The sequence below is a fragment of the Aspergillus pseudotamarii genome, assembly GCF_009193445.1.
Source record: "Aspergillus pseudotamarii strain CBS 117625 unplaced genomic scaffold BDV38scaffold_32, whole genome shotgun sequence".
In the NCBI taxonomy this organism is placed as follows: Eukaryota; Fungi; Ascomycota; class Eurotiomycetes; order Eurotiales; family Aspergillaceae; genus Aspergillus; species Aspergillus pseudotamarii.
This window is the reverse complement of record NW_022475046.1, coordinates 68,606-94,943: the sequence shown is the minus strand read 5'-3', so window position 1 is coordinate 94,943 and position 26,338 is coordinate 68,606. Positions and strand designations below refer to the sequence as shown.

The following is a 26,338-nucleotide window of genomic DNA, read 5'->3' as shown; positions in this document are numbered from 1 at the left end:
AGTGACCGGTCCGAGAGCTGCTCTACAAGACTTGAAGTTATATTGTTCCAGTGAAATCTTCCTGAAGATAAGGGGGGGGGGGAACCAGAGAAGTGGCGAATTTAAAAGAAAAGAAGGAATAGAAAGAGCAGATCAACAGGAGATTAAGCATCCCCGAAAACACTGCAGGGTGTTTCCTGCAAGACGCGGGAAACGAGCAATGAGAAGTTGCGCCTCAGAAGCTGCAGCCATCCGAGCAGATGGTTGTACTGACCAACATTTATCGGACAAACACTGGCGGCATTGGGCTCTAGTCCATTTTTCTTATACATTTAGGGCGTTTCCTCTTTTGTTCTTTGCCCTTTTGAAACTTTGTGTGTGAATTTCTTTTTCGCCATTATCTGCTTTCATGCTTTGTTATACTCGGAGGCTCTTTAGATTCCATTCTTGTATTGTTTTTCCCTACTCTCATTCATGTCTTTGCATTGCTTTCTCTCTTCCAGATAGTTATTATGCTCATATATAGTAGCTCCTTAGATTTATCTCTATTTTTCTCTTTTGTCCTTTAGTGCTATTTGATTCTGGACATCCCTTGGGTCGGTGCTCTGTCAACCAGTGAATGGCAACAAATCTTTCGCGCACGACGACATCATCTGGAGATTCACTGATTCACGAATTTCCCTTTCTGTTCCTCTTTCTCGTTTTTGCTCTTTTCCGCTCCTTGTAAAAATTCTGTTCCTCTTATTCATCTATTTAGTCTCAACTCACTTCTCACTTCCTTCCCTTTCATGACGGTATACTCCAACATCGCGCCATAGAACGGTTTATCTCATCGCTCTCTTATATCTAACGTCCACAACAGCATTACAACAGGGCTTGAGCTAATTCGAGGCCTAAGCGAACCATCATGTCCTCTCCACTTCGCCCTCAGTTCTTCTGTGCCCGTCCAAACGGCACTATCACCCCCCTCATTGCTGTTGATGAGCTCCCCTCCCATATATCGATCCGTGGAATCCCTCGTACACTGTCCGCCAACGAGACCCAGGGCATGACTAGCTTAGGCACTGTGAGTCCAAGGGCGCAAACCTACGTCATCGATGGCCTGGTGCCAGCGTCGACCCGCGCTTCTTCTGGCCCTCGTTCCCGTGACTTTGACCTGCAGGCCTCCCTCATGAGACTTGTCTCTGATGAAAATGTTCCGGCAAACCAGCGCCTGGCCGTGAACGCCCTCCTTCAGCAAGGTATTTCCCAGAACTGGTTCATGTCCAACGCCTCGGCCAGCAGTTGGTTGGTTCCTAGCAGCAGTGGTGGTACAGGTAGCGGAAGTTCGAGGCAGGTAAGTGCTACCCAACATGTAACCTGACGAGGGCTTGCGCCAGTAAAGATAGAGCACCAGCTAATGTCCTACTAGGGCGCTCATTACAACTCAAAGAAAGAATTTTGTTCATACTGGATCCGCCATGGTGAATGCGATTATCAGCAGCAAGGTAAAGGCCCATGAAAAGGAGCGCAGTTCATAAAGGCATAAAATCAGCTAATAACCTTCAGGTTGTCTCTATAAGCACGAGATGCCTAATGACCTCCCCACCTTGGAAAAACTTGGCCTTCGGGATATTCCTCGTTGGTACCGCGAAAAATACGGCATTCCCAGCCTCCTGCCCAATGGACATGGTCATCCACGTTCTCACGCTGGTCATGGTCAGCACTGGAAGGATGATGCCGTGGAGCGTGGTGCTATGAAGTCGATCCAGTACCCTTCCCGCCTGGAGATAAATGGCGCGATCGAATCCTCAGATATCGAAAAGGCTTCTAAGCAGAAGGCTGCTCACTATCTTTCTTCTCAGCAACATGCTACAGGGGCTAATGGACCATCTCGACATGCTTATCCAGCTGCGAGCTCACCCAAGACCTCGACCAACCCTAAGCATGCACACAAGCATATCCCCGGCCCGGTTAATTCAGTGCCCAGAAGGATAGATCTCCTGGCTTTTGATCCCCTTCCAGAATATCCGACCCTGGATCATATGGGAGGAGGTATGAGTGGTCTGCCTTACCCTAGTCCTGCCGACCATGCCGCCATCGAGAACGTTGATAGGGTTCAGCACGAGGAATTTGTTCGCAATCTTCACTCGCTTATGCCAGCCCCTATAGCCACGAGTGCCGACTATCTGTCAACCTCCTTTGAAGGCGCCCCGACCCAGCCGCGCTCCAAGAAAAGCCAAAAGTCGCGTCGTCTTTACCAGCCCCGGTCCCAAATGATTATGCACAATATGAGCATGGAAAAGGGAGAGGTTGACTCCTTCGGTACCTATCATAGTCATGCGACTGCGCCCCCCGGTGCGGTTTCGGGCATCTCCAAGGATACTCCCATCTCTCTGCTAGCGAGCCCCATCCCTGACCCTTCTCATGTGGGCGCCGCTTCCTCAGAGCCTCCGACTCGGGGCGCCTCTCCATCGACTCATTCTGGAGCCTCGTTCTCCTCTGGATCCAGTCCTCGGACTCATCGCAATCAGTTCAAGGGAAAAGATCCCAGAACGATGCAGGCACCCATCGGCACCAAACAAATCAACAGGTCCACCGGATCCCCAGTCAATTATGAATTCTAAGCCGAAGTATTGGGACATCTGCAGGAAATACCACACACGGCGAAAATATTCCTCTTGTCCTCCATCCTCCATATACGATCATGCACTGAACTCGTGGTGGAGCAACCCTTTTTTCCCCTTTCCTTCTTTTTATGGCTTCGACCATGTGGATACGAAGCATTTGGGAAGCTTTACCTTATGATAAATGGACTAACATCTAGTTCAATTAAATATACCTTTCTGCCGGACAGGATGTCATTTATGAATGGGTGGATAGTTTGCAGTACCAAACCATGCTAGGATACCTTGCGTTTACGCCGGATTCAACCCTTTCTTGTTTTTGTGTGTCTTCTTTCGCTTTTGTTGGATGGATTCATCGTTGTATATCCTCGCGGGGTATAGCACGATATGACGACCAGGATACAACAACTGCGCAATGTGAACCTTTTGCGTTTCTTCGAGATATCGGTTTCTGTGAAGTACCTGTGGATAGCTTCTTTTTTTTTTTCTGGTCTTTTTTTTTCCCCATTTAAATAAGCTCGTGTTTCGGTGTATTATAGGGGGGTTGCGACTATAACATGCATACACTGATCCAGAAAACAAACAAAAAATAGGACCCTAGGAATAGGTACAGAAATGGATTTACATGAATGTTTCTCTACATTACACATAAAGAGTTGCCCAGGATTGGTGTCATGGCCCTTTTGAGACTAGGATTGAAAGGGGTAATAAGGTGTATGTATGAAGATGAATGAGTATAATACATTGGATAAGTAAGTCTAATATGACATTGCGATTGCGCCGCTCCTGATATTTTAAGGTTGAAAAGCACCCAGACCAACAGACAGATAAATTGTACACCCCGCATTCGTACGTTGCTCATATTCAGCGTAGTCTCTTCTTCTGTGCTTTACCAGTGACCCGAACAGCAACCTTCTCTCGCTCTTCAGTTGCCTTGGCCCTCAAGGCAGGGTTCAATGCTGGCAAGACCCGGGCCGCGTCGGCGATGACTGCCTTGCCATCCACGATGCCTGCTCTTTCCTTCTCAAGACGTAATCTCTCAGCGCGGCGAGCTTCGATCTGTTTCTTGCGCTCAGGGGTCAACTTCCAGGAGTCTGGGAACCGGAGCTGGGTCTTCGGCTTGTGGTGGCGGAGGTCAAGGGGAATGTCGGCGAATGCGTCTCCTTCCTTCGCCTCTTTGATCAATGAATTTACGGTATCGGCCAGATAACGCTTGTTCTGAGCACGAGTGGTAAACTTCTCGCAGGACATCCGTACAATGTCAGTGTCGGGGTTGTACCGCGGTCCAACGAGTTTCAGGAACGTCTGGCGCTGTGCCTCGGAGAGATGCTTGGGAGTTAAATCCTGGGAGCTCAGCTCGACGACGACCTTGTTCTCGGCGGGGTGCGACTCGCCCATGTATGTAGTGTAGCGGAAGCGGAGAATGTGGGATTGAGGAGGGAGGGTGAACGGCTTGGCAAGTTCTACCGAGGGATTAGCAGAGATGAGGAACGGACTGGGACAAAGCACTTACGGCTCAGCAATGGCATATCCCAGGCGGCAATTCTAGCGTATTCCCTGATCTCGCGGTGTACTTCGAGTTCCGCATGGGCCATCGACGTGATATCGTCGTCGTTGAACTCCTCATCAGCGTCCTCGACAAGGCCGAATTCATCGTCTTCCTCGTCACCCCAGAATCCAAGTCGCTTCTCCCGCACATCGTCAAACCGCATGGGATATTCCTTCTCGATCTGGTTCACGCTTTTCTCGAGCTCTGCAAACGCAGCCGCTCGCTTCTGCGGGTCATTGAACTCCTCCACAATCCGGCGGTTCTCAGCGTCGAATTGCTCCCGTTCTTCGGGCGCTAGCATGTCATACATCGATCGCTCCTCCTTGGAAAGTAGATCGGGGGTGTACTCGGCCATAGCAGGCAGATCCTCCGGACGAGGTTCTCGGGGAGCAGGCGGCACTGGCGGATCTTCTGACACGAAACTGGGCGTAGTGGCGGAGAATGAGCGGTATGGGATCGCAATTGGGCCTCTCCGGGCCACGGACAAGGCCGACCGGCCCAGGTATCTTGCTGCTGAGGCCATTGCGATGGGAGGATGTTAGACTGGGGTTTGCTTGAACAGGACTCAGCGATGTTTTTCTGCGGATTGAAGTTCGCACGGAGGCACTAAGCCCAATTGGGTGGGGTGGTCATCCACCGCCTTACGAGCATTATCAATACAGATGCGCTGATGCGATACGCGGACCAGCGATGAACTGGTCCGGTCGAAAAAGATTAACATGCTTCTCCAACCCAGGCAGATTGTCGTGCAATACTATTTGCCAAAGACAGGTCCTTGAAACCTAAAGGCACCAGCCATGGCTTCGCAAGGCGCGAACCACCCTATGAAGCTATGCTTCGTCACGGTGGGAGCCACGGCTTCTTTTCATTTACTTCTGAAGGCCATATTGAATGATAGATTTCTAGCTGCCTTGCATGAAGCCAACTATACGCATCTCCTAGTTCAATACGGGAAGGACAGCCAGACTCTCTATGAAGAGCTTCTCAGCAAATATCCATCTGGGAGCCCGAGTCGGTACGGTATTGAGATCGACGGGTTCGATTTCAATCATGCAGGACTAGACAGGGAGATGAGGCTTGCTCAAGCAAGTCCTGACGAAGGTCGAAATGGAGGATTGATTATTAGTCATGCAGGTAATTATTGCGGTCTCGTCCATGGATAAGATTGTGAGAGACTGATATCGATATGAAGGATCGGGCAGTATCCTGGGTGCACTACGATTAGGAGTGCCACTTGTGGTTGTTCCCAATACAACCTTGAAGGATAACCACCAAGTGGAGCTGGCCCGTGAGTTGCAGAAGCAAGGATATGTCATTGCTAGCGGATATCAGTATGGTATCCTGTGAATTGCCCCGTTGATTACGCTGATCTCTTTTCCTAGGGAGGTGTCTGTTGCTGTAGGGCACGCAGAGACACTACGAGCTCGCATGCTGGCTTGGCCGCCTGTCAATGGAGCAAATCAGAAACGTCATCGCACGCTGGAGCAAGTGATGTCGGATGAATTAGGCTTCTTGGATTAAATTCATTCCCCACCGCGGTACCTCTGCCATGAAGGCATTGTGTCTGAACCTTCTGCTGTATTTTTGAAGCTTATATACTCGTACCTGTGGGCCCCTCAAACGAAGTATACGATCGGTTCGAGCAGGCTTAGCTGCTGGAAGTGTTGCTTTACAAGTCTTGTATGCTGCGCAGATGTCAGCTTTATAATTTCTACAAGCTTAAATCAATTGAAAAGACGACTTTAGTACCGAGACCAAGAAATTGAACGAATCATAGATCTATTTTTGTGGTAGCGATTGATCGTTATAGTTGTAGTCCGACGTGGCCCAAGCTCCACTGATTGTTGACGGGCACGGGAAACATGCGAGACCCCAGATGTACGCGAAAGTTGCAGCCAGGAACATCTCCCTTTCTGCACGCTTCCCTCCCTCAATTTCCCCCGAGTTTCTCGACACCAAGGGCTCCAATTAATTACAGGTTGTCGGAAACAATTCCTCCACCTTAGGACCTACGTGGCACAGCCTCCCCGGCCGTGGGGCCTTCTGACAACAATCGCGCTTCACCCAAACACCGTCCCTTTAATCGCCCGCAACTTACCCCCCGAGGCACACCCCTCGCTCTCGCAATGGCTGAGGCCACCCTCCATAACGCCCCCATTGTCATCGACAATGGCAGCGGGACAATCCGCGCCGGTTTTGCAGGAGAGGAAGTCCCTTCATGTTTTTTCCCGTCGTTCGTCGGTCGGCCAAAACACCCGCGGGTGATGGCCGGCGGTCTAGAAGGAGATGTCTTCATCGGATCGCGAGCACAGGAGTTGCGCGGCCTGTTGAAGATTCGGTACCCACTGGAACACGGCATCGTGACGGACTGGGACGACATGGAGAAAATCTGGCACTACGTCTATGAGAACGAGCTGAAAACGCTGCCCGAAGAACACCCCGTCCTCCTGACCGAACCACCGCTCAATCCCCGCAAGAACCGCGATACGGCGGCCCAGATTATGTTCGAGACGTTCAATGTGCCGGCTCTTTATACGTCCATTCAGGCCGTGCTGTCGCTGTACGCGTCCGGCCGGACGACCGGTGTGGTCTTGGATTCAGGGGATGGTGTTTCCCACGCGGTGCCGGTGTATGAGGGCTTTGCGATCCCGAACAGTATACGACGGATTGATGTCGCGGGACGAGATGTTACGGAACAGTTGCAGTTGTTGCTCCGGAAGAATGGACATGTGCTGTATACGAGTGCTGAGAAGGAGGTGGTCCGGAAGATCAAGGAGGAAGTGTGCTATGTTTCGTTGGATCCAAAGCGTGAAGAGAAGGAGTGGATGAACAGTTATCATAAATCGGAAACTAAGGCCGTGGACTACAGGTTGCCTGATGGGCATAAGATCAAGGTTTGTCTCCACATCTACGATTTCTTCGGGTGGTTTTAACGTCCAGTTAGATTGGTCAAGAACGCTACCGCGCTCCTGAGATCCTTTTCGATCCCGAGCTGATCGGCCTGGAGTATCCTGGTGTTCATCAGATCGTCCAGGATGCGATTACCCGCACAGACCTGGACCTGCGCAAAGATCTATATCTGAACATTGTCCTGTCGGGAGGTTCGACGCTATGCAAAAATTTCCCGGACCGACTGATGCGCGAGATCAAACGATTGGCTGTGGAAGACATGAAGATCCGTATCTCTGCGCCAGCCGAACGAAAATATACGACCTGGATCGGTGGAGGAATCCTGGCTGGTTTGAGCACGTTCCGCAAGGTAAGCCCGCTGTCACTTTCAGTAGGATACGTTCAACCACCTTTCTCTAATACTAACACAAAAAACCTCTAGATGTGGGTCAGCGCGGATGAATGGCATGAAGACCCGGAGATCATCCACCGGAAATTCGCCTAATGCTGCATTCAACCCCTTGAACGCAAGACAGCACAAGTGACGCTAGTCATCCACTGTTCGCGAACAGCGACACAGTGACCGACCCAAGCTAAACGCACATTTAGTGATGTTACTGAGAAGTCACGAACCCTCGATAGAACCGTCAGCTGCTGTTGTCCGCAGATGAGCAGCAGCTTTTGATACCCCTCTTTTTTCTCACCTTAGCACCCCCCCCTTGTGATATACTCATGGCAGATGCTGCCATACCCTCGTATCATCTCTATTTCTTCACCCACCAACTCACGCACACACACCCCATGTCCTAGCGGACATGCTCGATCATCCATCACATTTCTCGCCGGCTATCATGACCACGGATGAATCGACTCGTGTGTTTCTCTTCTCTGCACCTTGTCTAATTGTTATGTCTGACCCCCTATGGTGTGGGCGGTTCGAATTGAATTAAGCTGTGTAAATATTGGGATAGATAAATGAATCTGTATGAATTGCAGTCTTGATCGGCATAAGTACATTAGATATGGACAGGTCTCAGTTTGCAAACAGTATATTAGTGCCTATTTGACTCAGTAGTTTAGAGGTACTAGACAACTTTGTTCAGAAGAGCGTGCTTAGTCCACACGTATACAACTCAAGCACTAACTACTACGACATCATATCCATCCACACAATAATAGGCCATACAACAAAGTATTAAAACCCCCACCACCCAGTCTAACAAGCCAAACCTCCCCGCCCCCTTTACCCCTGAACACAACCTCTCCAAGGAACTACTATACCCACCCTTTAGGTCCAATTGCCCGGTACCGCGGGTCTCTGCGTTTCTACAGCTGATGCTCAATAGGTCAGAAATGACTTGATATAGTAATATTGTCCATATGCAGAGCTATGTATACTTTATCCAAATACTACATACATGGTAAGGGTTCTTAGATCAGGTGGCCAAACATCCAAGAAATAATACCAAGATACGAGAGTGCATAGTGCATATATATGACCTGAGTAACTATACCCAGTTCGAACCCCCGCAGTAAGGGGTGTGTGGATCGTAGATCGTCATGCCACATCGATTGCTCAGGGGTACACATACCAAGGGGCGGAACATTCTGAAACATCCATATAGTCTACAAGAGATACCTCTACATCTAGAAGAAAAGGCAAGGAGATGAAAATGTGTGTTCGAACTTTCTTGTTCCTGTTCATTTTATGCAGGGACTAAAGCTGCGGTTTCCAGTTCGGAAATATAGTATATAAGGTAAAGGACGTACAAAGCCCTGTTGCCGATTCCAGAACCGGGCGTACATATAGATAATGAAGACATGGAGAGTGAAGATGTGTTGAAACAAGGTTTAATGGTACCCTGAACAGGCAGTCAAGAAAGTAAAATGCCGGTTGGCAATTGGAGGGGGTATCAATATCGACATGGGAGTCGAGAAATGGCGCAAGCGAATAGCAGCAAGTTAAACAGATATGCTTCTTCGTGGAGCAAGCGAATTGGTGAGATTAAAAAGGGGTGTTGAAGTAGGTTTCGAGAATCGCAAGTGAAGTTGGAAGAGGAGATTGAAGAGATGTAAAAAACAAAAACTTTTTTTGGGTTGGTCGTAAGTCGTGAGTTTCATGGTCGAAATGCGAATGCGAGAACGCTCGAACCAAAGGACGGTAAGCTGTATGCGGATGTGTCTTGCAAATCGCCCTCTATGCCATTCCTCTCAACTTGCCCCAGCCCTTCTCTAAGCCGCGCAGGGCCTTTTCCCGAGTGGAGCTGGTCGAGCCCGTGCTACTTGACGTGGCATTGCTGCTGATGGAGAACTTGCGGCTCAGGGTACTCCCGTTGTCGCTGTAGACCATGTTTCCGGCACCACCACGGCCGACGTGGTACACTGGAGCGGCGCGACGGAGGTCCCGTTCGAGTTCTTCATCGAAGCTGAAGATTGCGCGTTCACTGCTGCTGTGGACGTTTCCTGCGCCGCCACGGCCGGACTTGTAGACCGCGGGGACGTGAGAGTCCAGACGTGTTAAGGAAGCTGGACCGGTGGCCGTCTGTGAAGGAGTGGTCGTGGTGTTCTTCAGGCTGATGATGTTGCCAGCGCCGCCGCGAGCTGTATGGAGAGCTGGGCGTGAGACGGAAGGATGGGGCTCAATGACCCGGTAATTCACTGATGCAGGCATAATTGCTGTATGACTGTGTGGGGAGAGTGTATCTGAATAATGATCTAAACTCGATGACTCAATGATGGCGGATATCAAGCGGGTCGCTGGATATAGTTGTATAGTAAACGATGGACCGGAATGCAACGGTACAAGGTACAATTGAAGACGGTGCAATTAAGAAGTTGAGATGAATTCACGAGAAGAAAAGAAGTGAGAAATGAATTGAGAAAAACTGTTTTCCTTTTTCTTTTTCTTCTTTTTTTTTTTTCTCTTCTCTTTAGCTGATGGGACTAGTACTATAGACTGGTACCAGACATTGCGGCGGGGAAGGTTTTTATATAGTCAGGAAGTATGACCCCCAGTGTTACCAGGGAAAGAGGCCAAGAAAAGCTCGCAATTCCCCTGTTGTGCCGTGACGAACGCCTATGATTGCACCATTGGCTGCCGTGACTCTTTCCAGGCACAGACACTTTGGATCCAAGGGTCACACGCAGTCGCTGCGCGGTGGGTTGGAATTGTGGAGCCCATTTGTTGTACTCCATATTGACCGAAGTTATGACTTTGGGAATCATGGGATGAGCAATTAAAAAAATTATAAAAATATAAAATTAACTAGAAAATAGTAAAATTCTTCCCTTTCTCCATCTTAGGTAAGCTGACTACCGACCAACCACAGTCCGGCACGAGTTATGCGCGCGGTACGGCGCCATGATTTTGACAGTTGGTTAAAAGCAGCGGCAGAATCAGGCGGCTGTCTGAACCAGTCATGTTGTCCATTGGGGGCATTCCGAGCGATCTATTGGAGGGAACGAGTTCCACAGTCGCTTGATCCACGCTGCCGCTTTATGGTCCTTTCTGATCATCTGACATGGGTCCTAAGCCGTGGCGAAACGTAAGAGAAACTGGCTTGGCGGCCAATAAGGGGCGGTGGCGGCTCACATGGGAGTTTTCTGGGGGTAATGAAAATTGCTGACTCGACGGTCACGAGTCGTCACCTTTTGTTGGCCTTCAATTGCGAAAGTTGATCCTTACAGTATGTGAGACTCCTTGTCCTCTTGGTTCAGCCCTGAATTTTGCGGTCAGGACGGGATTTTGCGTCACTTGGGAGATTCTAGATGAGTTCTATGCTACTAGACGTTGCCGAAGACTATAGGGAACTGCCGGTCATAGTCGTACTCTGTACATTGGGGAAGTGATTTCCCTCCTAATGAGACAGGGACAGGAAACTATACAACCCTAATTGTTATTATGATTTATTTTGATTTATTGGGACTCTCATGCCTCCTTCTCGACAAGGAAAGAACTTCCCCGCAAAAGGGAACCGGCAGCATGATTGCATCATAGCAAATTTTAATCTTGCCTTGCCATTTAAACTCTCCAGCTTCTCATACTACATTCCAGGTAAAAACAGATGCTTCTAGATTATACAGAAAGAATGGAACCATCCCTGTCATAACTCTCGTCAGTTCCTGTCTCCGGAAGGAAGGGCGGCAATATCCGCACAGAAATGCCTCGAAATCCGAAGGTGATGCTCAGGGGAAACGAAACGGTCTGTGATCTCCAGTTAGGGCTAACAGACGACTAGTAGTAGGACTAGTATTGTTACTATTGTTACGATGGCATGGGGCTGATCTCAAGAAACACCGATCTGCCTCTCAATAAATCACTCACTCACTGTACGTACTAGTAACTACTATGTACATTATACATAGTCCATAGGTATCTAGTCCCCAGTCCAGACTTCAGATCGGAGACACTCCCGCATTATCACATCATCGCATGAAACCACCCCCGCACGGCGAGCATGAATATCATCATGTAACGAGATGCGACTGGAATTGAGAGGATCCACGGATATGCCAGGCTAAACCGAAAGCAGGCAGCTTCCCCAGACTGTTGAGGGCTGGACTTTGAGACCTTTGTCAGAGAAAAATGACGCTGACCCAGAAATGCCTCATCCACTGACACGCCCTTGAAAATTTTTTCCATTCTCCATCCATAAGCCCCACTGTCGCAAAACGCTGACTGGTTTAATCCACCGACCCGGTCGAACCGGTGAGAATACCCGGACTCTTTTGGAAAAAGCTGATCCACTGGGGGGGAAAAAAAACTGATCAGGAAAAAAAATTCGAACTGCCGGAAAAAATAACAAAAAATTGAATCTACGATCCTTCCCCGGATTTTGGCCCCAGGCAACCACGCTTGCAGGTCACAGTGTCACGCATCGCATCAACCACGGGTTTTGACTCTTCTGTCTCTTGTCACGTACGTCTTTTGCAGGGAAGTAAGAGTAGTACTGGACCAAGTGTTCCAACTCCCAAATTCAGGCCCCCTTGACCAAGAATTTTTGTTTCGCTCATGGCCGCCTGACATGACGTCCCGGAGGTCACTTACTTAGTACCTCGCCCCTCGGTTTGCCTCGGATGTTTTGCACCGAATGGCCGTGAAACCCTAGATCATCTGCAACGTCCCGGTACTTCCCCCAGCTCGGATCTCCAGATCTGATGCTACACGACACGCCGAGTATGATTCTTCATCATTCTGGAGAATTCTGATGCCTACCGGTTTGCCTCTAGAAGGATACCGTTACTTCCACTAGGGCCTTTCACCGATACGTCTTTAATATGATTTATCTTTTATCTTTTCTGGGTGAAATAGCAGCCCATGAAACACACTTACCACCGAATATGCAAGTCATATTGTAGGGAAAACTCTAAATTTTTGACATATCATCCCCAGTTGTCGACTTGAGGGAACATATACCCAATCTATATAGCTGAATCAAATACCAGAGTGTTACATTTAGCAGAATCTTACCTAACAAAGCTAACCTCTCCGAAATATGACAACAGCAGCAAGTGTGAGATGGATCGGAATAGAGACACATGGTAGCATACGGAATGCGCGAATGAGAATCACTGCTCAGGCTTATGTCTCGCAATTCGATCTCATTGACAAATGCCAACTGCACGATGCCAATCACGTCAATCACAAAGTATTAGAAACGAGGGGTATCCCCTCATTCTCCTCGCGTCTTCGGTTATGAGCAATGTGGTGCTTGTTTAGATTACCGACTCCGTCGGCGCCCGATTTGAATCTCTAGTGTATATGCAATGCAAGCGCAGGGATGAAATGGCTTGTCTATGTACCCAAGTCGTTAAATAACGCAATATCATATCTGTGACGACATGAGCGGAGGGTAGTAGTAACGAAGAGAAGAAGCCAGGGCAGAGGAAATCCCCCATTCAGTAGAACAGCATGAGCGGGTCGCTGGAGATGGATGCATTCCGTAGGAAAGCAAAGACCATGATCTGCACAGCCCTAACTGACTTATTCCCCTAACCTTCATTGCAGATTTCTTCCTGGCCACCCAACCTGGGGAAGGAAAGGAAAACCACGCAGAGCAAAACTGAACCCCGCGGAAATACCTGAGCTAGCAAATATACATCTCGTTGTAATGGAGTGGGCTGACAAAAGCTAGTGCCACCAACTTCAAGGCAGCTTCTATTCTTAAGACTAACCAGGGTAAACTTGACGAGCTCCAGAGCTACTATCAAGATGACAGCGTAGCTTGTGTTAGCTTTATCCTGCGAGCCATAGCGTAAGACTGGTGATGCTTGTGTATATCACCATGATACTCAGCATATTGGATCGTCCATGGTAATGGCGATGATCTTGGTTCGGTCGAAGAACGTGTCCATATGTCTCATTTTCGAGGAATCATGGAAGCTGTTTTCCTCGGGTGAACTGAGAAGTTTGAGTATTTGAGTAGAGCTTCGTGCAAAGTGCGGTCTAGTTTAATACCATTGTTCGGTGTATCTTTCTGTCCATTCTTAATTGATACATGAGCCAGAGCTACACTTTCGATGCATTCAACTGATGAATCTAGTCCTGTAGCTTCAGGCGAGATTCTAACCGAACTCGTAGGCTACGTTAGGGTATTTATATGCCCAAATAAATAACCCGAGCAAAAATCGACAATGTTTGGTATATAAAGTTCGAGGTATTTATCTCTAGACCGAGCCACAGGTTTCCCTCCGAGTCATCATGGTTCTATGATGGCCATTTCTTCGAGCAACGAGATAGAATTTTTTTTTAAAAAAAAAATATCACAATTGACTGTATTAATTAATGGCAGTACGTACAATTGGACTAGATTGGACCAAAACGACACTAAATTTGGAAATGCAAATCCAGTCCTCAATGTGATGCAACTACGGAGATAAAGCGAGTTTCAGCCCGAACTTCGGCATATTCCAGCTGAAATCCCCGGGGTCCGGAGAATAAGCAGTCTAAACATCATCCAGACTCATACTCCCTCAATTACATTTCCTGTTTTTATCCTCGTATTACCCTCCTATATTTCTAACTTGAAATGGCTGCTCATAACAGGACAACCTCAACACTGCTGCCACGTAAACGCCGGCGTCCCGCTAAGTCCTGTGAGCAATGCCGGGAGCGTAAGGTCCGCTGCGATCTCCAACTGCCTTGTAGGGCTTGCCAACATGCTCGGGAAACTTTGACTTGCACGTATAGAGAATTGCCGCGGCCGAAACCATCTCAGACCGATGTCCGGGCAGTCTCAAGAAGTCCGGACATACCTACGTCAACTCCCACTGAGCGGGGTCAATCTCAACAACAATCTCGTGCCTTGGGGAGCATATACTCCACTCAAGTAGATCGACGCGATGTAGCCAATACAGGGACAGAAACGAGCGGCAGTCTCCTACAGGACTTGGAGAACCGCCTGCGTAAAGCCGAGCAGCAATTGTCCGAACTATCTCAGGCTCGAGAATCCTGTGCTGTGAGTGGAGACTTGACCATTCCTCCTACCATGCCTCGTCTGCGAAACACTGCAGAAAAGACGAAGCTGTTTGGACCGAGCCACTGGATGTATACTGCTGAGAAGGTTGGTATCTAGAAAAAACCCTCAAGAAAGCCCCGTTGGCTGATCTGTTGTAGCTTGCCAGCGGTCAGATAGACTCAAAAGACATGGATCTCAGCATGGTCGACATGAAAGCAGATATAGCAGATATGGTTAAGGAATGCCGGAACTTACGAAAGGCTGCAAAAAGCCAGCGAACATTGCAACTCAACGATCCTGTTCCTGACCTCTTAAGCACTTTTCCTGAAAGGCACGTTTGTGATGAATTGGCAAGTGCTTATATACGGACTTTCGAACAAATATATCGCGTTGTCCATATCCCTTCTTTCTGGAAAGAGTATTATCAATTCTGGGAAGCACCACATGCATCATCAACGTCATTTCTGATCAAACTAAGTCTTATCTTCTCTATCGGCACAACTTTCTACCCTATCCTAGGAGAGTCGGAGCGTCTGCGTCACTTGGCGCAAACGTGGATATATGCCGCTCAGTCGTGGCTGGTAGGGCCTTCTGAGAAGTCAACGAGAAATTTGGACGGTATTCAAGTTTTCTGCCTTCTTCTCGTGTCGCGAAAAACAAACACCATTGGACCATCACCATGGCTGTCTACTGGTTCTCTGTTAAGAATGGCTATGACTATGGGATTACACCGAGACCCTCAAGTCTTTCCAGGTTTAGTGCTGTTCCAAGCAGAGATGCGGAGTAGGCTTTGGGCGACTATCCTGGAACTAGTAGTTCACGAATCTATCGACTCATCGTCAATGCCGCTAATGATTTCGCCTCGGGACTTCGATGAACATGTGCCTCATAACCTCAATGATGCGGATCTGTGGCCAGATACCAAGGAATTCCCTACACCAAAGCCACTGAAACAGTTTACAGAGTCCTCGATTCAATTATTGATACGACAGTCTCTGCCAATCCGTATGGAGGCGGCCAAGCTGATCAACAGCTCTGATTCAGGGCAGTCGTATAATACCGTGCTTCAGCTTGCTACAGACCTACAAAACGCCTGCCGTGATCTCGCAGCCTACTTTCAACTGCACTGGCCACAATACTCAGCCGAGACAGCTCTACATAGGAAGTTCACCGATATGCAACTTCGTCGCTATATCCTACTGCTTCACCGGCCCTACATGTTACAAGCCCAGCAGGATCCACGGTTCTACCTCTCTCGGAAAATCTGTGTGGAGTCGGCTATGATTATCGCATCATATGCTGAGAGCCTTCAGCTCCCTTCCCAGTGCCTTGATGACCTGTCACGTCTCATGGTAATGAGTACTGGTCCATTTTCCGGTTCTCTTCACCTCGACGTCATTACTGTTCTAGGCCTGGAGGTAACCAGTCAGCTCAAAGAAACAACTACAGGATCATCAGAAACCGGCCAGCTCATTACAGACCCCTTAGCCGAGATGTCGAAAGCTCAACGAGGGCCTATAATTCGCATACTGGAGCATATCAACGATCAGATGCTTCAGATTGTTGCCCTAGGAATTGCGAGGTTCAAGCGGTACATCTTTCTCTCAGTCATACTTTGTCAAATACGAGCATTAGAGTCTGGTACAAGAGAGATCCAGCCGTTAATGATCAAAGCAGTCCATGAGAGTGCGAAGAACTGCTATATGACGTTCCAGTCGTCTCAGTCTATCAGCACCCCACAGGGCTCTATCGAGACGTTGATCTGTACCGAGTCGCCACTTGGGTTAGATTTTGACCTTATGGTAAGTGGGAGGCTTCACCTTCTGGCAGCGCAGTTTCTGACACTATTAGAACCCTAATCTGGATTTCTCGACATTCTTTACTCACTTTAGTGGTGGTGGCGGTGATGGAATATATGAGATGAGCTTGTAGAAATGCTCTATTCCTTGACATCGGTTCGAAACGACGTACGTAGCCTTATTAGAACGGTAATGAGCTGCAACTTCCTAGTTGAAATTTATATGATAGTTAGTGAATAAGAAGCAAAGAGTAAATAACTAGCTGCCACTGTTGTATGGAAACAATTCCTCAGAGTGTGAACATTGTTGTCAGTAAAGGCAATAAGGAGTATTAAACAATAGGAGTCACTGCCAGCTTAGCTAGTTCTATGTACAATTCATCTTAGCCTTGAACTTCCTAAATCTTTAACTTTCGAAACCTCCTCGTGATGCTGTAATAAAATCAAATCATTTTAAAGCCTTATACATCGGGTGGCAGTTCATGCCTCAGGCATCTAGTCGGCCCTACGTATTCTGCCATTTAATACCGCCATTGTATCTCCGGCGCATTGGAACTCCGCTTCAACATCCAATTTCGATACAATTCTTGTCTACGACCTTCTGAGCGACTGTCAAGCCGGATTGACCTCCCGAAGGCATCATATAATCCGCCACACTACACTGCACCTACAAACAGAGTTAATCTGATCCGTGACCAAACCAAAAATCACGCGCAACGCGCCACTTGAGCGCCGCCGAGTTTAAGTTTCGCCTGCAACGTTCAAAAAGCAGTGCCAGTTCAGATTCCCAAGATGCCAAAATATATGTAAACCCCTCCCTAAGCTTAACAGATCTTACGGCTAACTATCTGTGCACTCTTCTGTAGGTTCTTGCCTCTCCAAGCCGCAATATCTGGGATGTCCTTCAAGCTCGCCATCGAGCAGATGTAGCTTTATATCGATAATATCATCTCCAGTCACAACTTTCGCTGACTCCATGACCTACCTCCGCAGGTGATTATTGCGATGTGTACCTCACGCACGACTCGATGAGCGTGCGCAAGGCGCACAATGCAGGAAGGAACCATCTAAGGAACGTGTTGGAATACTATCAACGTACGTTTCGTTGTCCATCAATATTGAGTCAAATCAGATGCTCACCAATTCCGTACAGAAATCGGACAAGAGAAGGCCCAATCCGTCATCGACTCCATCACCTCGTCGTATGCCGCCGAAGGCCAGGCCGTACCGAACCCCGCGATGGCTCCTCCAGGCGCCTTCCCCCCTCCATTCCCATTCCCTGGTACCCTCCCACCTTCCACCTATCCCAAGAAACCAAAGACTAATATGGGACCCCAGGACGTCCAGGCCAACTGCCACCTCCTCCATTCGGATTCCCCCCGCCAGGAGGACCAAATGGCGCCCCGGGCATGCCTCCTCGTACGTTAACCTCCCCCTCCCTTTCCTTCAGCCAATCAAAAAACCGATCTATTAACATCTGATTTAACACAAATAGCCCCGGGAGCAAAGGGCCTCCCTTTCCCACCTCCCTTCCCCCCAGCATCAGGCGCTCCAGGCAGCCTCCCACCTCTCCCCAACATGCCCGCAGGAAACGTCCCCTTCCCCCCACCACCAGGCGGCTTCCCCCCGAACTTCCAAATCCCAGCCCCTGGCGCTCCCGGCTTTCCCCCAATGCCTGGTGCCGTCCCCGGCCAACCTGGTTTCAGCCCCGGCTCTACCCCCGGTATAACCGGTCCCCCAGGCCAAGACGGCGGGTATGCGCCCCCGCCCGGTGCAGGCTCAGCGAATCTCCCCGGGCCGCCGCCGGGATTGGGCGAGCCTCGTTGATTTGTTTCGTGGATGGATGGGAATGTCTAACTATTGGGTTTTATGTTTGGGGTTTATGCTGCAAATTTAAACTATACCTTGCCTTGTTGCTTTTCTTTATCTTATTTTGTTAAAGTTGTGTTTCTACTAGAGTTCTGTTTCCGGCGTGCGGACTTCGGTATATGGTGTTTTTCTTTGAAAAAAACTTTTGTCTACTGAGAACTGAATAGTTGGGAGAGAGCAATCAGAAACAGTATTATGGTTATGTTTACTATTATTAGAGCGTGGGTTCTGGGATGGACAAATGCCTTGGGGCACTGATACGTCTTCTTTTAAGTGATATGTAACGTCCAATGTCAGGATGTTCTCTACTTGAGTGAATCACCAACAGTGGTTGGTTTAGCCCTCTTCTATACGCAGTGTACAGGCGTGTCCACAGATTCGGTGTCTCTAAATCACTCGCAATTCAAATACCATACGTCTACTGACGTGAGCACTAGCATTATGATTCCTTTCATGCATGAAATCACAAATAATACACGGGGACATCGGCTCAGGCCGATGGCAGCCCCCTGTCTTAAGATATATAGATCACATAGACCGCAAAACCCAAGTCCCAAATCTCCAAATCCAATGCTTTAGAACGCCGTGTAATAACAAGAAAGAAAATCCTGGTAAGGTGCAAAAGAGGGCAAAGGGTTATATAGAAGTAAATAAAAAAGAAAAGAAGAAGCGAATTTTTCTGTATATCACAGTATACGGAAAAGGAACATTGGTTGAAAGAGCAAACAGCGTATAGAGGGGAAGAACACGAAATGCACCTGGTGCAAGACAAAGTGGAATCAAGATGGCAGAAGACCCACTCCATTTACGCGCTAAGCCGTAATTCGTCCCTAGCAAAGCGATAAAACATTCATTGTATTCCTTTAGTGATCATATCCTGCTCCTCTTTGCCATGGACTGGGGTTGTTCTGTGCCCTATAAGCGTTGGGGTTGTTGAGCGGGGAAGCAGTGTAACCTCGCGGGACCGGTGACGGTGACCGCGCGTTGTAGCTGGGAGGCTCTTGTCGTCCTGAAGCGTCGCTGGGGAATAGTGGTAAGGAAGGATCAACTGGAGAAACAGGGGGTTGGCGGGTATTGGGCGGTTGATCATGGCCGTGCACATCGAGGTTTTGACGGTTGATACTGGCTCCGTTGCCGCTGGAGAAGGAACCATTGTCATCATCAAATGGACTAGACTTGTAGGATCCAGTCTTGACATCGCCACGAGCAGCGGCACCCAGGGCATCCAACTCAGTCGTCAGCTGGCCCTGAGACTTGATGAAAGAGCCACGGTCGTCCCTCATAGGCTGGTACCGCATATCCGGGTTCTTTGAGACAATTGCATAGATAGAAGCGATCAGCACCAGGAGCAAGAGAATCAGAGCGAATACGGCATTGATCACGAAGAAGACAACGCCCATGACACCTGTTACCAGGCCAGGTTGGTTGAAAACTTCGGAGAAGAAGAGAAGGAAAATGACGTTGAGGAAATTCACGGCAGCGATGGAGATGTTATAGATGTTGGTCTTCTTGTCCATCCATGGCCGCAGAACACTGACGGCAATCAACATACCGGCCTCAAGAATAACCAAGGCAACAGTCATCACAACCGGTGCTTCTTGACTCAGACCAATAAACATGCCTTTAACAAGGATGTAGCCCAGAACTGGAATGACAAAGTAGTATGCAGTCGCCCGGTATTGCACATACAAGAATCCCCATTTGTTCAGACATGTAGGGTCAGAATAGAGGATGTATGCAGGGTTTTTATGCATGGTGATGGAACGTTTTGCCAGAAGGATGACCTTGAAGGCAGCCCATCCCAGAGCGGCGAGAATAGAAAAGAACATGATCACAGCTAACACAACCTCAGCTGCAGAGTCATGCTGGGTAAATTCCCACAAACAGAGGACGGTCATCTGAGGGAAACCGATTAAAGTAAGTCGAAACAAAATACCGCGGGCGACAATCTTCCAACCGTTACGGAAATCCTGGAACTTATCGGTCTTCATCTTGCCATTCTTAGCAAGGACCTCACAACCGGCCTTGAAAAGTGAGACGAGGATCATCACCACAGCCACGAAGAAAACGAAGAAGATAAGTCCAGTCAAGAAAATATTAGTCGCCTCAATCCCGGCCTTGAACCCAACGCGCTTAATACCGCGAACAACAAGATTCGATGTGTTGGCTGTCTCGGATTCAGCACCGGAACGCTTGAATATATCTGATGCTTTCTTGACTAAACCCGTGGCTTCGTCGAGCGTTCGCTTTTTGAGCACTTGCACAGACGTTGTCGAAAGCTCGGAAAGTGTCGTTGAAGGTGTTCCTCCAGTCGATCTTTGATACCAGGTACAGATACTTTCCAGGAATCCAATATGGATGATACCCATACTCCACTGGAAGTTTTGGGTCCATGCCTCAACAATCGGGGGCATATGAACAGATGTCATACCGATCATCGCCTGGGATTGCATAAAGCTGAAAAGTGAGAGTGCATTAGCCGCCACATGCGCGGCGGTGTTTGAATGCCCTAAGCCAGAAGTAATAGCAGAAGCAGCTAAACCTAACCCGGAGATTATAGCTGTTGACCAACCGACCCCTTTTTGGTAAACTGTCTTGCCATTTGATAAAGAAGCCTCAACACACGCGATGCTTTCGCCAGTATCGGTGGAGTTGATATAAATACGAACGGAAGCATCAAGATCGGGAACTGTGTATGCAATGCCTACGTGATCACGTTAGTGACAATGACCGTTCCCAAGCAAAATAGTTCTGTACCCACCTGGGATACTGTTCACTACATCTTGCGGAACATCGATCGATGCCTTCGGGACATCGATAGGTCCGGCACTCATAGGGCATAGACCTCCAATGTTCATCTCACAGGGGTCGAGTTCTTTTTTAAGTGCCGTGTAGCCATACGCATCAAGGACGATTTCCGCCTTGACTTTACCCGAGATTGCAGCGACTCCATCGAAACTGAAGACCAACGACCTGTTGTTCGGTGTAAACGTTACTTTGAAAAGGGTTGCCGTGAAGTTCGAACTGTCTTGGCACAGGTTAAGCGCATTAGATTCGATCAGCTTAGTCGCGGTTACTAGTGGTGCGCTCAAGAAGGCGAGCAGCAGAGTGGACAAAAGCGCCTTGAACAGCATTTTCGTGATAGGAGTACCGGCTTCAACTCCTCCGGCAAATAGCGAATGTGAACTTTAATGGTTATGAGCGAGGGAATGGGAAGACACCAGAAGCGAGATCGAATAGAAGGTGGTACTCCAGAGCACCAGCTTGGGACCGGCCGGATGCGGAAGTCTCACGGTACACTGGGTCGTAATCTTGTGCCAAGTCGTTTAAAAGCGAGAGTGAGGAAGGAGGTATCCAAGATGGCGGAAAGTAAAAATTATTGTAAAATAGCTTCCTATATTGGTTACAACTTCACGTCATTGAAGAATCACTGGGCGGTAAATTGATGACCACAGCGACTATTCATTAAAAGCACAAGAGAGGGACGAGGGTGGGAGAACAAAAATAGTTGAAAAAAAGAAGGCACCAAAGCAGCGATTGATAAAGAATGGAAGGAGTTAACGAGTGTCAGATAGTCGGGGGAGTTGTAGAGAGTTGAATGCTACAATAAAGCGAGCGGGACGGCGACACACAGTATAGCCTTGAAGGGGGTCGGGACCAGGGGAGACGAATGGTTGCCTGAGTCTCCCAGGAACGGAGAGGAGACCGTTCTCACTCGGATTGGCGAGGAGAGTTTTGTGGGGAGGGAAGAAACGAGCGAAAGGGGAAAAGGTATAGCAAAAGGGAAGGGAAAAGAGAAAAGAAGAAGATGGAGAGATGAAGATGCCCTCTCTCTTGTCTCCTTCAGGCGACGATATTTCTTCAGGGGAGAAGAAAAGCCGCTCAGCCCCGGTTGGAGGAGAGACGGTCGGAATGCTGGTGAAACACCTGACGCTGAGACCCTGACTCAGCACGGGGGGGTTTTGTGATTTAGGACGTCGGAGCCAATCACAATTGGCGTAACGATGGTCTGAAGAATGGATTCTCCTCTCCCTTAACTACTCGTAGTAGCAACAACTAGACCTAATGTATGTATGTATGTGTGTCTTGAAGCACAACACTTCTGACATCAACCGGCTGGGCTCGAAAGAAACGAAGGGGTGAAGTATGGGGAAGCACTGAAGGGGGGCAAAAGAAGAAATAAAAAAAATAAAAAATAAAAAAAAATAAAAATGAAAAATTCCGGAAATAACAACCAAGAAATGAGAATGATGCCAACACAAAAAATTACTACTACCACTACTACCCTGCAGACAAACTTGCCATCTATGCTACAAATTAACTCACCTTTTGCTCTAAACAGACAACCAGTCGAGTTCTCTCGTTCACTTTTAACGTTTTCTCAGTTCCAGTCGGCGCACGCGCGTCTCTCAGGGGAGGGGTTGGTTCTGGGCCCGCATGCGGATGGTTATGCTCATTGCCCACGGTTCATACCTCTGATTTGCTCACCACGAACGGCCAAGAGAACCTAGTTAGCGCCTGCAAAAAGGCTGGGAATGGGAAATGGTCCCAAGACCACCAGAGGATTGAGAAATTACAGTCATGACTTGACCTGGTGGAGTTGCATCTCCAGATACGACACTGTAAGAAGTAGGATAAAAAAAAAGCCAACTTCACAGTAGTAGTATGATCTGTGGATCTTCTTGCCGCTCGTCTTACCCTATTTTCTTGCGTTCGGACGCTGAGGATAACCGCCGCCGTCCAGTCAATGAACACATCGACTCTGGAGTACCTATCGACTTTTTTTTTCCTTGCCTTGTCTTTCTGCCTACTGACATCCTTCGCGCTTCGTAGGACTGGGCGACTGCTGCTTCACGGGTTTCTATTAATAACTAAATGATATCTCACAGTATGTACACTGTACGGAGTACATCAGTGCATACTGCTAGATCCACCAGTCATTATTGGCCCTGTAAGAGATGCAATGAAAGTACCATTGCATATGCACTCCATACTCCATATGCTCATAACGTGGGTTTAACTTGTATCGAAGCTGTCAACCATTCGCACCTCATGGTGATCTCCCAATCGATGTAACATACGGAGTACACGGTATATCAATATCAAGAGGCTCATCTCCGCTCTCTTGTCGACGTATTCGTAAATTTTTTTTTTCACTTTCTTCATTAATTAAACAACTCGGCTAGGGTTGAGATTACCAAGAAGGTTACAAGAACTAACTAAGTGGCATTCTGTTCGTTAGTCGACAATGCACAGCCCCTCCCAGTCAAAAACAAGGGCAATCAGGTTGCCCTTCTGAATTACTCAAGAATGGAAATTTGGTAATAAAATTGTCTTGGGCGTCAATTGATTCATTGTACGGAGTAGATTCTTATTAAAATGAGAACAACAATCGCTACAAGTTTCTTTGAATATAGATAAAAACCCTGGCGATGGAAATTTCCCCTCCTCCATCCCTGAGGTGATCAGCATTGATCATCGTTGCCTCTGCCATCATCGGAATGCGTGTCATGACGTCTTGACCCCATCGGATCCTCATGATCGGACACCTGGGGAACGCGATGAGTTGACATAGTATTTCTCTCCTGTATTTCCTGGTTCATTAAAATTCTTGTAAAGTGAATGAATCATGACCCCGTAATTTCTAGGGAAAGTTTTGGAAATGAAGCTGATTTCTCAACCATGGGCGGTAGGTGTTTCCTATTTTTAGTACGGGGTCTTTTCTGAACCCAGACCGCGAAGAACTTTTCCTGTCACACTGCGTCTTGGCCACTAGCTTCACCATTTACCTCATTAGTGGTCTGTTTCATACCCATTCCGATTAATCTAGTTGAAATACTCCGTACACCCCTCGTCTTCTTTATGAGTGGCTTAGAATCTCGTTTTAGATAAACCGCCGGGTGGGTAACCAACTAATAACTACATATTATAACTGCCTAAACGGACTCCCTGAAAATAGCTAGACCAGCAAGTTCATCTCTATCTTTGCTGCGCTGTCCTTGGCATTATCAACACTCATCAACTCAGGAAACACCAAATTCGCCATTGTCCTTGTGGCGCACATAATGTGTCAGATCGCTTTTAGGTTATAAGTGCGTTTAACTAAATCCATTACCTAGATAGGCGAACCGGTTCTTTGTCGCGTATATAACGTAGAAATCCTCGAACCGCTGAAGGGCCACGGCTTCTATTTTGCTTAGTCCGCTCCCAGGCCATAATTCACTGATCTTACCGGTGTTGGCATTTTTGAACCAGGATCGACAGTCGTTCTCCCAGATTGTGGTCGTCATGAATATGTCCTTCTGCTCCATGAAGTCATCGACCACTTCCATTCTGAGCTCGAGGGTGCGAACGTCCTCTTTCTACCACCAGTTGAGAAACTTGGCTATATGATGTCCCTGTGCCTCAATGCACAAGATGAGGGGTGACTTGGCAAGGGGACTGTTAGGACCAAGTAACATGAAGTAGTTCGGAAAACCGTGAGCCGCGACTCCCAGGTAACTTCGTGGTTCCTTTTCCCATACTTCGGCAAGGTTGGTGTCATTGCGGCCTATAAATAAAAATGCTGGTCGCAAGCTGGTGTAGAAGCCTGTAGCACAAACCAAAACATCAAACGCATACTTACTATCGTCTAGCATTATGCCGCCAGATGGTGTTATCTCCTTGATACTCTCAAGAACTGGCGTGACGTTGGGCTTTTTGAGGCTTTCCAGGTAATCCATACTGGGCTATAACATCGACAGTAAGATATGTTGCTGGCGAGGTAGGTATCGGAGAGATCAGCTTTTCTGCAAGGGTATCATCACCAATCGCATCCGTCATTAAATGTTTCGATCTTTGGGTGGCTGCTTGCTGGGATATCGTATTTTTTAAGGAAGAGAAGCAGAAAGGTCGCCTAGCTGGCCTCGGAATGTCTGCTTCTCTTCATCTGTGTACCTATGTTGTCCGTATCTCATTTCTGGAATCACTCAGGTCGTTCCGCGCATGAAGGCTATGAAATGTCCTACAGTCCTTATTTGAGCTCTTAGAGATGTAACGTACAAAGATACCTTAACTTACCTTTGAAGCTCAGGAAGCAACTGTATACCGGAAGACCTAGCAAACTCAGCAACTTGGGGCCGTGAACAGGAAGGAGCAACTAGCCTTACCCATTCCCAATCAACCCGATCCGCGTTCCAGTCAACGAAAGATTTATCCCAGCTTGCGGTATGGAGTAGTCATCCAGTGAACGTTCCAAGGCCTGGTATAGAAGGCCAATCCAGGGGCTTAAATAGCCAGCGCCATATACCAGGCAGCCACACCTTTTCTCAAGCACTTCCTTCATGGGATTTTCAACTTGGACATTCCACTGTGAGTTTACATCATCCCAATTAGCAATCACCACCCCGAAGGTTGCAATTGATAAAATCACGAAGACCATGTTTGTCCGCAAACCCGGAGAAGTAGTTATGAATCTCCGGCGCTGAGGGGTAACTAGCTAACCAGTCCCATTTAGGCTCAAAGGAGTAAGTATGCATGTGCTTTTTCCATGAGTACTCCCTTCTACCATGATGTATATGATCCCGATGGGACGTCACAGGTGCCTGGGCCTGGTTATCAAACTTTGCTACTCGTCTCCTGTAGATATCATACTCACATCCGGGAAATCGGTTCTCGAATCATGTTCCTCCGATATCTTCATTCGTTCCATACACTTCCAGCGTATAGTCTATAAATGACGTCTTAAGTTTATGCAAGATCTAAACCCGACGGCCCTGCTCTGATACGGATGACGCGCATCATGCGATTGGCAAGGATAGGCTTATATACATCTAGTAACTGCCCAGTACACATGCTCACTCCTGATTCTGACCATAGTGCATCCGCCGTTTATTCCTGAGATAATCCAGCTATGAGCGTTCTCATGGCGGTTATCTAAGTAGGCAAAACAATTCGGAAAGCAATCATTACGATATATATATATATATTGAAGCTCTTAGAGGGGTATCTCAAAAATTTATATGGAAAATATTGATCTGCACGATTCTGTTCACCCGGCCGCGACGGGAATTGTTATTTGGACCTCACACTAAGCCTATATAGAGAAGTCAAGCGAGCCATACAATTAAAAAACACACTAGTAAAGCCCTTTCAAATATAATATTCATACAAACCAACGTAGATTAGTATACTATAAAAAAAAATACTTAAA

At 47.9% G+C, this 26,338-nt stretch overlaps 12 protein-coding genes across 12 annotated transcripts; 5 read left to right on the top strand and 7 right to left on the bottom strand.

Annotated features, from left to right (window-relative positions):
* Window positions 1-886: 886 nt before the first annotated feature.
* On the top strand, window positions 887-2,977 carry BDV38DRAFT_293705 (uncharacterized protein; the record flags this gene model as incomplete). Its single annotated transcript, XM_032062309.1, has 3 exons — window positions 887-1,315; window positions 1,391-1,466; window positions 1,528-2,977. The coding sequence occupies 3 exons, from the start codon at window positions 887-889 to the stop codon at window positions 2,583-2,585; spliced, it is 1,563 nt and encodes a 520-aa protein (XP_031912768.1). The 3' UTR covers window positions 2,586-2,977.
* A 359-nt stretch (window positions 2,978-3,336) lies between these two features.
* BDV38DRAFT_248936 (mitochondrial 37S ribosomal protein mS35) lies at window positions 3,337-4,687 on the bottom strand. Its single transcript, XM_032054770.1, has 2 exons — window positions 4,099-4,687; window positions 3,337-4,048 (listed from the first exon to the last, which is right to left on the bottom strand). Exons 1-2 carry the CDS (start codon window positions 4,655-4,657, stop codon window positions 3,450-3,452), a joined length of 1,158 nt encoding a protein of 385 aa, XP_031912767.1. The 5' UTR covers window positions 4,658-4,687; the 3' UTR covers window positions 3,337-3,449.
* Window positions 4,688-4,826: 139 nt separating this feature from the next.
* On the top strand, window positions 4,827-5,977 carry alg13 (N-acetylglucosaminyldiphosphodolichol N-acetylglucosaminyltransferase catalytic subunit ALG13). Its single transcript, XM_032054769.1, has 3 exons — window positions 4,827-5,268; window positions 5,327-5,465; window positions 5,517-5,977. The coding sequence occupies exons 1-3, from the start codon at window positions 4,932-4,934 to the stop codon at window positions 5,653-5,655; spliced, it is 615 nt and encodes a 204-aa protein (XP_031912766.1). The 5' UTR covers window positions 4,827-4,931; the 3' UTR covers window positions 5,656-5,977.
* A 283-nt stretch (window positions 5,978-6,260) lies between these two features.
* BDV38DRAFT_293703 (actin-related protein ArpA) lies at window positions 6,261-8,186 on the top strand (the record flags this gene model as incomplete). The annotated part of the gene is made up of 3 exons (XM_032062308.1): window positions 6,261-7,028; window positions 7,079-7,393; window positions 7,466-8,186. The coding sequence occupies 3 exons, from the start codon at window positions 6,261-6,263 to the stop codon at window positions 7,526-7,528; spliced, it is 1,146 nt and encodes a 381-aa protein (XP_031912765.1). The 3' UTR covers window positions 7,529-8,186.
* Window positions 8,187-8,419: 233 nt separating this feature from the next.
* On the bottom strand, window positions 8,420-8,679 carry BDV38DRAFT_107423 (uncharacterized protein). The gene has a single exon (XM_032050921.1). The coding sequence runs from the start codon at window positions 8,638-8,640 to the stop codon at window positions 8,455-8,457; it is 186 nt and encodes a 61-aa protein (XP_031912764.1). The 5' UTR covers window positions 8,641-8,679; the 3' UTR covers window positions 8,420-8,454.
* A 541-nt stretch (window positions 8,680-9,220) lies between these two features.
* On the bottom strand, window positions 9,221-9,694 carry BDV38DRAFT_283646 (DUF3602 domain-containing protein; the record flags this gene model as incomplete). The annotated part of the gene is made up of 1 exon (XM_032060079.1): window positions 9,221-9,694. The coding sequence occupies one exon, from the start codon at window positions 9,692-9,694 to the stop codon at window positions 9,221-9,223; it is 474 nt and encodes a 157-aa protein (XP_031912763.1).
* A 5,493-nt stretch (window positions 9,695-15,187) lies between these two features.
* BDV38DRAFT_293702 (fungal specific transcription factor domain-containing protein) lies at window positions 15,188-16,339 on the top strand (the record flags this gene model as incomplete). The annotated part of the gene is made up of 1 exon (XM_032062307.1): window positions 15,188-16,339. The coding sequence occupies one exon, from the start codon at window positions 15,188-15,190 to the stop codon at window positions 16,337-16,339; it is 1,152 nt and encodes a 383-aa protein (XP_031912762.1).
* A 482-nt stretch (window positions 16,340-16,821) lies between these two features.
* On the top strand, window positions 16,822-18,367 carry BDV38DRAFT_248925 (putative U1 snRNP complex component Yhc1). The gene is made up of 6 exons (XM_032054768.1): window positions 16,822-17,080; window positions 17,135-17,140; window positions 17,272-17,373; window positions 17,432-17,560; window positions 17,617-17,697; window positions 17,774-18,367. The coding sequence occupies exons 1-6, from the start codon at window positions 17,071-17,073 to the stop codon at window positions 18,103-18,105; spliced, it is 660 nt and encodes a 219-aa protein (XP_031912761.1). The 5' UTR covers window positions 16,822-17,070; the 3' UTR covers window positions 18,106-18,367.
* Window positions 18,368-19,010: 643 nt separating this feature from the next.
* BDV38DRAFT_283644 (transient receptor potential ion channel family protein) lies at window positions 19,011-21,281 on the bottom strand (the record flags this gene model as incomplete). Its single annotated transcript, XM_032060078.1, has 2 exons — window positions 19,011-20,851; window positions 20,909-21,281. The coding sequence occupies 2 exons, from the start codon at window positions 21,279-21,281 to the stop codon at window positions 19,011-19,013; spliced, it is 2,214 nt and encodes a 737-aa protein (XP_031912760.1).
* A 2,043-nt stretch (window positions 21,282-23,324) lies between these two features.
* On the bottom strand, window positions 23,325-23,718 carry BDV38DRAFT_248920 (uncharacterized protein). Its single transcript, XM_032054767.1, has one exon. The coding sequence runs from the start codon at window positions 23,617-23,619 to the stop codon at window positions 23,452-23,454; it is 168 nt and encodes a 55-aa protein (XP_031912759.1). The 5' UTR covers window positions 23,620-23,718; the 3' UTR covers window positions 23,325-23,451.
* Window positions 23,719-24,170: 452 nt separating this feature from the next.
* On the bottom strand, window positions 24,171-24,479 carry BDV38DRAFT_283643 (uncharacterized protein; the record flags this gene model as incomplete). The annotated part of the gene is made up of 2 exons (XM_032060077.1): window positions 24,171-24,225; window positions 24,277-24,479. The coding sequence occupies 2 exons, from the start codon at window positions 24,477-24,479 to the stop codon at window positions 24,171-24,173; spliced, it is 258 nt and encodes an 85-aa protein (XP_031912758.1).
* BDV38DRAFT_248918 (uncharacterized protein) lies at window positions 24,337-25,126 on the bottom strand. The gene is made up of 2 exons (XM_032054766.1): window positions 24,783-25,126; window positions 24,337-24,644 (listed from the first exon to the last, which is right to left on the bottom strand). The coding sequence occupies exons 1-2, from the start codon at window positions 24,867-24,869 to the stop codon at window positions 24,510-24,512; spliced, it is 222 nt and encodes a 73-aa protein (XP_031912757.1). The 5' UTR covers window positions 24,870-25,126; the 3' UTR covers window positions 24,337-24,509.
* Between the last annotated feature and the right edge of the window lie 1,212 nt (window positions 25,127-26,338).